This window comes from Morone saxatilis, unplaced genomic scaffold (assembly GCF_004916995.1).
Source record: "Morone saxatilis isolate NCDOM2014 unplaced genomic scaffold, NCSU_SB_2.0 Contig23, whole genome shotgun sequence".
Taxonomy (NCBI): Eukaryota; Metazoa; Chordata; class Actinopteri; family Moronidae; genus Morone; species Morone saxatilis.
This window is the reverse complement of record NW_023339796.1, coordinates 12196170-12205672: the sequence shown is the minus strand read 5'-3', so window position 1 is coordinate 12205672 and position 9503 is coordinate 12196170. Positions and strand designations below refer to the sequence as shown.

Below are 9503 nucleotides of genomic sequence, written 5' to 3'. Positions count from 1 at the left end.
ACGCTTTCCTTACAAGTAAATTTACATGTATGCATGTGGAATTTGGCAAGTAAAATGATAAGAATAATCCTTAAATATACTGTCAATTCTTTAATCATATACACACGTTCTTCTGTACACCATTTCACAGGAGACCAAAAATCCTTCTTCCAATCCAAAGCAAGAAAAAAATCTTCATAAATATTTTCAACAATAACATTTTTGACAGAAATTCTTCACATATGCGCAAATCTAAAATAAACAACAAACAGTTTCTGGACATCGATCACAGAAACTACAAGAATAAACTGGTTAAGACAACAACAGGAAGCGACGTCATTTTGCCCATTAACAAGATGGTGGAGAAGGTGTAGGGGAGGCGCCCAGGTGAGTGATTGGCAGCCGTTCAGTTAGCCGAGCGCAGATTGAAGCCTCGGCGAGCTGCGTTCACGGTAACTCAGCCAAACTCAACCACAATGTCAGAAAAGACTCCTCTCCTCCATTACCGACTCACCAGCACCAGTGGCCCGGAGCCCAAAGATGTGTCCAAACCACACAGAGGGGCCAAGGAAAAAACAGCGCGGAAGCTCGGAGTGGTGTTTGGCGTGGTCATACCCACCTTACTGTCTATGTTTAGCGTCGTTTTGTTTATGAGAATTGGTGAGTAGAAAGTGGCTGAAATCGTTTATCTTAAAATGAATAAATACACATGAAAAGAACATATTAGATTGAATTAAAATAGAAAAAAAAACTCCTTCAGTTTACCACTGGTTAGCAGTTAACTTGTCTAGGTCTATGTTAACATGTGGGTGCAATAATATAGCATCCCTGAGAGTCCTGATGAAATACAAACAGCAGTTTAAAATGTGTCATTGTATAATCAATTATTGTCCAGCTTTTTTTTAAAAAGGGATGTAAGGTGGCTAACATTTTTTCTTAGATTAATCTGTCAATTATTTCGTATCATTAGTCAATTTAATGTTATTTTAAAGTTAATTGTTGCAAAATTGTGAAAAATGTCCCTCACAGAGTCCAAGTGACCTCTTTAATAGTTACTTGGTTTGTTCAAATGAACTGTCCAAAATTCAAATATATTCAGTTTACAGCAAGATAAGCAGCACTTTTTTAAAAATGTTTAATTAAGAAGCAAATGTTTGACAGTTTTGATAAGAAATGATTGGAAAAAATTAATAGATTTCATTGACAATTTTCTGTTCTGTTGTTGAACCACCAGCTAATCCATTAATCAGTTACTCATTTTAGCACTGCTTTATTCCATCTGTTGTGTCCATAATGTAAATAATGGCATAGATCAGTAGAAAAATGTTCCTACATGATCCTTTGCAAACACAATTATTGCTGCAGGCCTGAGGTAAACATTAGACTACATTATGAATAAGATTTCCTCTTGCAGGATTTGTTGTGGGTCAGGCAGGGCTCTACGAGGCCATTGTCATGTTCCTGGTGGCCTACCTGATCATCACAATGACTGTGCTTTCTGTCTGTGCCATCTCCACCAATGGGGCTTTAGATGCTGGAGGTGCATATTGTATCCTTTACTGCTGAGAGAGACTTATGCTGTAGCTTAAAAGCCCCTCCTGGGTGTCTGTGTTTAAGCCAGACTAATGGATTGACAAAACATTTTCCTGCTCTTAATTTGTCCCCGTTATTTGCTTTATTCACTATGGGCACAGGTTGGGTCGTGGTCTAAATCTGTGTTCACCAGTGGTTGATCTTCAATAAAGTGAGATATTGAATCCAGTCTTAGTTGGTTTACATTTATGAATGTGGAGTCAGATATTCTTCAACCTGGATCTCCAGACATGATCAGCCGGGCCCTGGGTCCAGAGTTCGGCGGCAGCATTGGCATCATGTTTTTCTTTGCCAATGTGTGTGGCAGCGCTCTCTACGTTTTGGGTCTGGTCGAGGCTGTCATGGCTAACTTTGGCATCCCAGAAGGTAAGGTCCATTAGGACGTGGCGGGAAATACAAGCATTTGAGTGTTGCTATAGTAACTAACCCTTTTTTACTGTCCCTCAGACAGTGCTGCAGCTGTTGCAAGTCTCTATCAGGTGTTGCCTTCAGGATACTGGTGGTCTCTGCTTTATGGCACTGCCCTGCTCTTCCTGTGTTTCGTTGTTTGCTTGGTGAGAATTTATTGTTTTTTGTTTTTTTTTAAATTTAAGATACTTACATAATACATAATTTTTTAAAAGGACTTAAGTTGATGTTGTGGATATACGTGTGAATTTTGGCCTGATGGCGGTGCTAAAGGAAAGGTCAGGGTGTTTTCTTGAATTTCAGACAGCAAAAATCAATTAGAAAAATCTATGGCTGGTATTTTACAAGACTCCCTTGGCTGCCTGGTTTGTCATTACAGGTGGGAGCCGACATCTATGCCAAAGCCACCTTTATTATCTTCATCATAGTCGTAACAGTCCTGGCTTCAATCTTTATCAGTTTTTTCATCGTGGGGCCCATTGTGGTGATTGTGCCAGAAAGGTCTGTTCTAAACAGTACCAGCCTGAACAGTGCCAATTATTCTGGCTTTCAGCTCCGCACCCTGGAGGGCAACCTATTGCGTGAGTTTTGAGCATGTCTGATGTCATGGTTGGGCATTTTATATGCTTTTATAATCTTAAGCGTATTTATAGTGTTAGACCTCAATGGAAAGAATAGGCTTTGTAATCTTAGTTCTGATTTGTTAATTAGAGACTTTTATTATTTATGAAGAAGAAACAAAAAATAATTAATGTTAGAAATCTCAAAAGTTCCCCAATCTTGCATAAGTGATACTGATTGATCAATCCTCCTGTCACTCCTTCTAGCCAGTTACACAGTAGACTACACCACTGGTACCATGATGAGTTTTGCCACAGTGTTTGCTGTCATGTTCAATGGCTGCACTGGAATTATGGCAGGCTCCAACATGTCAGGTAAGATGGTGTTAAAATAACAATAAACAATAAATAGTCCTGTTTTAGCTGTGTGTCGCTTCAGGAAGGAAGGAACCCATAGCTTTGTCCCAGTTCAGGGGCTGGATCCTACAACACAAAACACAAAGCATATTAATTCCTAGCTCAGGGGTAAGCAACCTTATGGCTCTGAAGCCACATATGACTCTTTTTTTATTTATTTTTTATTTTATATTTGTGTGGCTTTTTACACTTTGATAGGGATAGCTGAAGATAGGAAATGGGGGAGAGAGAGATTTGGGACGACACGCAATGCCACCCTGATTGCACCATGAAACAATTTACCCCTCGCACATTATGGATTATAAGATATTGAGGAATGCAAATGTTACATTATTTTTATTCTTCAAACTTGGGCAAAAGAAAGTGGCATTTCTCAGCAAGATTTGGAGTACAGCCTTTTAACAACTGATTAAAACGGGTCTAGAAATGTGGACCGTTGGGACTCCAGCCCCTGATTTAAGACGCAGTACGTGTGAAACATTTGTCATGTCTTTTCCAGGTGACCTGAAAAACCCCAGCTATTCCATCCCAAGAGGAACGGTTGTAGCTGTTTTTATAACTTTCATCATATACAATTTCCTTTGTCTGCTGGCTGCGTGGACCTGTGACCGGTCAGACACACAAACAGACAGTCAAGCACACTGAAATAGTATTAGCACAAAGAAATGGATAAAATGAAATTTTTTTTACTTTTTTTTGTCACTGACTTCAAAGTCTGATCATAGAAAAATTACTCTTAACACTGTGGTCACGTAAATATTTAAGGGTTTAGGGTTTAATGAAAATTATTTGCATTTAAGTTATGCATATTTGCATATGTCTGCTGTTATTCTGCTGAAGTAATTGACTCATTTCATTTGGAGTTTTATCCATTATCCTTAGTCATCTTCTCCAAAAAGACTACAGTTTCCTGCGAGACCTCAATATATGGCCGCCCCTGGTAACAATTGGAGTTTACTCCTCCACCCTGTCTGCTGCCATGAGTAACCTAATAGGAGCCTCCCGGGTCCTGTATGCCCTGTCCAAAGACGACCTGTTTGGTGAGGTTCTTGAACATGTGTCCTGTTGCCCAATGTTTTGAAATGGTTTTGCCTGTTGTCCCCAACATTAAGAATTACATATCAAAGAGCAGCGAATTATTTGTTTGTTGGGTTTTAGCTGATGTGGCCTCTGACCATTTCTGTGGTGAACAGGATTTAATTACTAATGTGGCTTATTCAGGTTATGATCAGGGCTAAATAGTTGATCCAGAGTATATGAAAGCATATCCAACTCCAGCTGGTCTTCTGTAAAGCTGAGTCAACATTTTAATAATCAGCCATCTGTTGGAAGAGGCCTCCATCTCAAATGTGAGAAACTGACACTTGTTATTAATTTCATCATGTCTCGTTTTCCTAGTGGAGGCATGTTAATTTGGACAGCATCGTTTGACAACAGATGGCTTGAAGTGTTGACTTTCTCAGGAGGAAAAAAAAAATCCTCTCATTGTGTGTTTGGTGTAAGGACTAGTGCAGGATGACTCAGTTGTTTATCTGATTTAGGACCATGAGCAATAACAGACAGTGAGGCTTTGCTTTTGTTAATGTTTTAAATCTCTACAGGTGGTGTCCTGGCTCTGGTGAGGAAAACATCTCGGAGTGGGAACCCCTGGGCCTCAGTGCTTGTCTCCTGGTTACTTGTGCAGGTAGGATAGTACACTGCATATGAGAAGCTGTTTATTCTCTACTTGAGTTCTTCTAAAGCTCAAACAGAGTCGGGTGCCTTGCCTGCATCTTCAGTCCCTTACTGTTTTATTTGCTCACCTTAGATCAATGACCTAGTTCCAAATTTTGTCCTGTAAAATGACAGTTTAGCCACTCTTCGAATGGACATCTTTTACCGTTATAAATTGACTGCTACCCACCCCTTATTGATAGCTGAAGAAAAAAGGACAGCAGTAAAGTGCAGTAGTACAACGTTAAATTGATATTGAACAACAAATGAAGATGAAAAATGAGAGCTATTTACACTGTAATTGTTTGTCTTTACTTGTGGTTTTCATTGTCCTTCTTGCTAATGTGTAAAATTAACAGAATTTGTATATTTCAGTAATTAGGAAGTTAAAGTGGAACAACCTTTCCTTAATCGTATAGTCCACAATTGTTGGAATTGCATAATCATTGACATTGTACTGTATATTGCCATCGTGTTTTTTGTAAATAGAAATGTGAAAAAAACTGCAGCGCTACCCTTAAGTGAAGATAAAAGTAAAGGTAGAGCTTGGAGGCAGATACACTAGCAGCTGAGCATCTATATGTGTAACTGTCAGATTTGGATCTGCTGATCCTTCACAACTGCAGTACAAAAGTTTTTGTGCCGTCATCGTGCTCAACTTCAGATTGGCTGAACATGTACACTGAAAGGTTTTGCCAGGGAGACAGAGCAGGGCACTGTCCTGTTACACTAGTAAGTGAATCATTCATTTTACTACCATGCTACTTAGTGGTCAGCATATTGACTAGAAAGCAAAGTTTATATTTATATTTATATATAGTGTGTGTGCCAAAGCATGCATTTCCTTGCTAGAATTATTACATGTTTGAATGATCAATGTTTAAAATTTGTAGCTTCAACCTTAATGTTCTTTATTCCTTCCACTAGGTGGTGCTGTTTGCTGGTGAATTGAACACCATTGCTGGTATTGTGACTATCTTCTTCTTGTTGGTCTATGCTGCTATAAACCTGGCCTGTTTAGCTCTCGAATTGGCTTCTGCACCAAACTTCAGGTACAGTACAAGATATTGCAGTAAATTTAAGATTCCTGTTTTAGATTTTATTTGCACAGCCATGGTGGAAATGGTAATCTTCCATAGTCTGTCACTGACTTTTGTCATTTTTTAATTTAGACCCTCATTTCGTTGTTTTACATGGCATACCTGCGCTCTGGGCATTCTTGGATGCCTGGTCATGATGTTCCTGGTCAATGCCATTTATGCATCTGCCAGCATAGCCTTTATGCTGCTGCTCTTGATGCTTATCCACTACCTCGGCCCCATCAGCAACTGGGGCTACATCAGCCAGGCTCTCATCTTCCACCAGGTGCACAGTCACAAAAAAGCCATCTTTCTCACATAAAGCAAAAATATAATGCAAGTTTCCATGAATTACTACATCATGTCCCTTTGTAACCCCATTTTTATTCACTCAGGTCCGCAAATACCTGTTGTTGTTGGATGTCCGTAAGGATCATGTGAAGTTCTGGAGGCCCCAGGTGCTGCTGATAGTGGCAAACCCTCGCAGCTGTACAGGTCTCATGACTTTCATAAATGACTTGAAGAAGAGTGGCCTCTATGTTCTGGGACATGTCAAGCTGGGTTTACTGGGTAAGAATTATGTAGGTAGGAGACATAGTATAGATATACAGAGATACGTATACAGTTTTTAATATTAAACACATGGCTACTAATGGTGGCTGTTTTAAAAGTTAGTCGTTATAGCCTTTGTCTTCAAAGTAAGCTTGAATTTACCCCTTACAATTATTTCTAATGTTAGATTCTCACAGTGAGGAGAACAAAATCTTCATATAAAACACCACCTACAGCGTAAGCCACATTTCTGCCGTATAACTATAATGCTCAGTATGCTCTAATCAGTCGTACTTTAACCAGAATACACCCAGATACACTGCAGCTTTTTGTCGTTTGCACAGGAAGCTGCTTACGTTGGTAACCAACACATGCTGCCCTTGAAGGACTGAGATGGCTCTCTCCTCCCACGCATTTCACATGTTGTGTCTTTGGGTGTGATTCTGCAGATGGCTTGCCCTCTGATCCCCTGCAGAACCATTATGACTCCTGGCTGTCTCTAGTGGACCATCTAAACATCAAGGCCTTTGTCAACCTTACACTGGCTAATTCTGTCCGACACGGAGTTCAGAACCTGCTTTTCATCACAGGCTTCGGTAGGCAAGGTTACATTATTGCTCTATGGTGATGTTGGTGTTCTATCATTGAACTATCATTATGTGTTACTTTAAAAACCTTACAGTTCTTATCCAGAACACAAATTTGATAAATCTGTTTGCATTTAGGTGGAATGAGGCCAAACACCCTAGTCTTGGGTTTCTATGATGACTGCACCCCTCAGGACCACCTCCAAGGTAAAGTTCTCCTGTCTACAGGCCATGGCTTAGAGGCAGTGAGTACATCCATAGACCCCTGTGAGCAACGGTCTCCCTCCTTCCCCAATGTGCGGGGTGCTGAGGAACCCAAAGACCTTCAGGAAGAGGAATATGTGTCAGTGATTGCTGACGCTGTGAAAATGGGGAAAAATGTGACTCTGGCTCGTTACTTCCACCAGTTCAACCGGGACGAGGTCTTGGGGTCAGGAAAAAAGATTGGGAGCCGCAGAAGAATGTCAGGGCCGTTCGTTGACGTGTGGCCTCTGAATCTACTTCGACCAGACAGCCGCGGTTATGTGGACATCTGCTCCCTGTTCCTGTTGCAGCTGGCCAGCGTGCTTCAAGAGAGCCGTGCCTGGAGCCAAGCACGACTCCGCCTCTTCCTGTGTGTGGAGGCTGGTTGCAGCCTAAAGGAAGAGGAGGAGACGAAGCTTCGGGGGATGCTAAAGGAGCTAAGGATCTCAGCTCAGGTGCAAATGGTGGCATGGGACCAGGTGGTGGCCCTGCACTGGCAGAGACGAGGAAGAACGGAGAGAGGAAATCTGGTAGAGTTTGCACAGAATGAGGAGGGGAGGGAGAGACAAGAGGAAGAGGAAGCCGAAAAGGAAGATGCTATACAACAATTTCCCAATAATGGTGCTCAGCTGACCGATGAATACATCTGCGCTGTCAACAATCTGATACGCAGACACAGTGCCCCTCAGCCTGCTGTGCGTTTCCTGTATTTGCCCCGCCCCCCAGCAGACACAAACCGTTACTGCACCTACCTGCACCACGTGGACCTGTTAAGTCAAGAACTTGGTCCAACATTGCTCATTCATGGAGTCACTCCTGTGGTCACAACTGACCTCTGAAATTTTACTATTAACCACCCTGATCTGGTGTTTCTTATCTATGGACTGTGCCTGTTGTCACCAACTTACTCACCTGGTATTTACATTGTCAACCACACTTTCAGACTTGACACAGACACCACAATAAACCAGTTCTATACTTGAGTCATACCCAGATTTAGAATCTTATACAGTTAATCATTTTCTTACATTATTATGAGGACACTTGGGGAAATTGATTTGATCACTTCAAGTTTACACATGTTCAATGTTTAGTAATCACTGTGGATATAGTGGCATGCAAGGTTTTGCAGTTTTCATTTTGTTCACATCAGTATGCATTTGTTAAAAATACTGTTTCCACATGGGGACTGCTCTTTCACATTGTGACTTTTTGTACATGCTAATAGAAAAATAAATGATTTGTATTACTTACCTTAGATTTCTTTACTACAATTTTATTTTGAATTGAGCAGAGGAATTCAATTCAACTCAATTTTATTTGTATATCCCAATTCATAACAGAAGTTTATCTCAGGACAAATTTTCAAATAAGAGCAGTCTAGACTGAACTCCTTTTAATTAAGGAATGCCCACTGCTAGTACATAACTCTTCATTAGTCACATGAATTTTATAAAGCAGTTAATTTATCTATTTAGAGCACCAGTGAGGTACCCCTGAGTAGTGTCTGGTGAATTCCTGTAGAGGGCGATATATGATCAGTATCATGGCTCTGCTGATGGTTGCTGTACTGATTGGCTTCACTGGGCTGTTGGTGTACTGTAGTAATGGTGCTAATGCTAGTTAAGAAATCTGAATCTGTACTTTGAGCACATGTAGGCTAATCTGATGTGTCATAGGTGCTGTGTATCTCAGACAAGCAGCGTCCCTGACTCAGCACAGACCAGTACTGGTTGACCTGTTGCTGACTGGACTGAAAAAATATTTCACTCTTAGAATTGATCTGTTGTTAAGATGGTGAGATGTAATTGTTCCACATGTGTATTTGTGTCATAAAGGAACAGAAACTGTGATGTCTATAACTAAATTATCTGCATATCAATGCCTTGGTTAGAATAAAACTTGGTGTGCTCATTACAAGAATACTAAAGAGAAGTAAACCTGTGGATATAACAAAGACTCAGTAAAAGTGCAAAACTCATGTTTTAAGTACTCACAGACCATGCAGTCTCAATCCTCATAAATACTTTTGAGCCTGTGTAACCTCTTGACATTTTCATTGAGCACACAGCTATTACTCATTTTTCCAAGGGGTCCAACACTTTGCACTTTGGGCTTTGAGTGGACATTGGGGTCAGGCCAGTATGTGGTGTTTCACATGCGTCCTCCAAACAGGAAGCTATTCATCACATTCAATATTATCATGAAAGGGATATCTTGAATTGCATCCTTAATAGTTCTGCCTTTCAGTTCTGTATAGGAGAATATCTTGTTTTATATGTAGTTAATTATGTTATTCACATAACCTGGTTTGTCATTTGATAAATGAAACAACCTCTCATCTGGGCTGTTGCATCGTGAGTATTTGTCAT

The 9503-nt window shown here is 40.5% G+C and overlaps 1 protein-coding gene across 1 annotated transcript; it reads left to right on the top strand.

Annotated features, from left to right (window-relative positions):
* The first annotated feature begins 345 nt into the window (after positions 1 to 345).
* On the top strand, positions 346 to 8346 carry LOC118334799 (solute carrier family 12 member 9-like). Its single transcript, XM_035670866.1, has 14 exons — positions 346 to 639; positions 1394 to 1528; positions 1801 to 1938; positions 2020 to 2126; positions 2360 to 2561; positions 2808 to 2915; positions 3457 to 3568; positions 3840 to 3997; positions 4559 to 4641; positions 5598 to 5722; positions 5843 to 6035; positions 6145 to 6319; positions 6751 to 6897; positions 7027 to 8346. The coding sequence occupies exons 1-14, from the start codon at positions 456 to 458 to the stop codon at positions 7968 to 7970; spliced, it is 2811 nt and encodes a 936-aa protein (XP_035526759.1). The 5' UTR covers positions 346 to 455; the 3' UTR covers positions 7971 to 8346.
* Positions 8347 to 9503: the final 1157 nt, after the last annotated feature.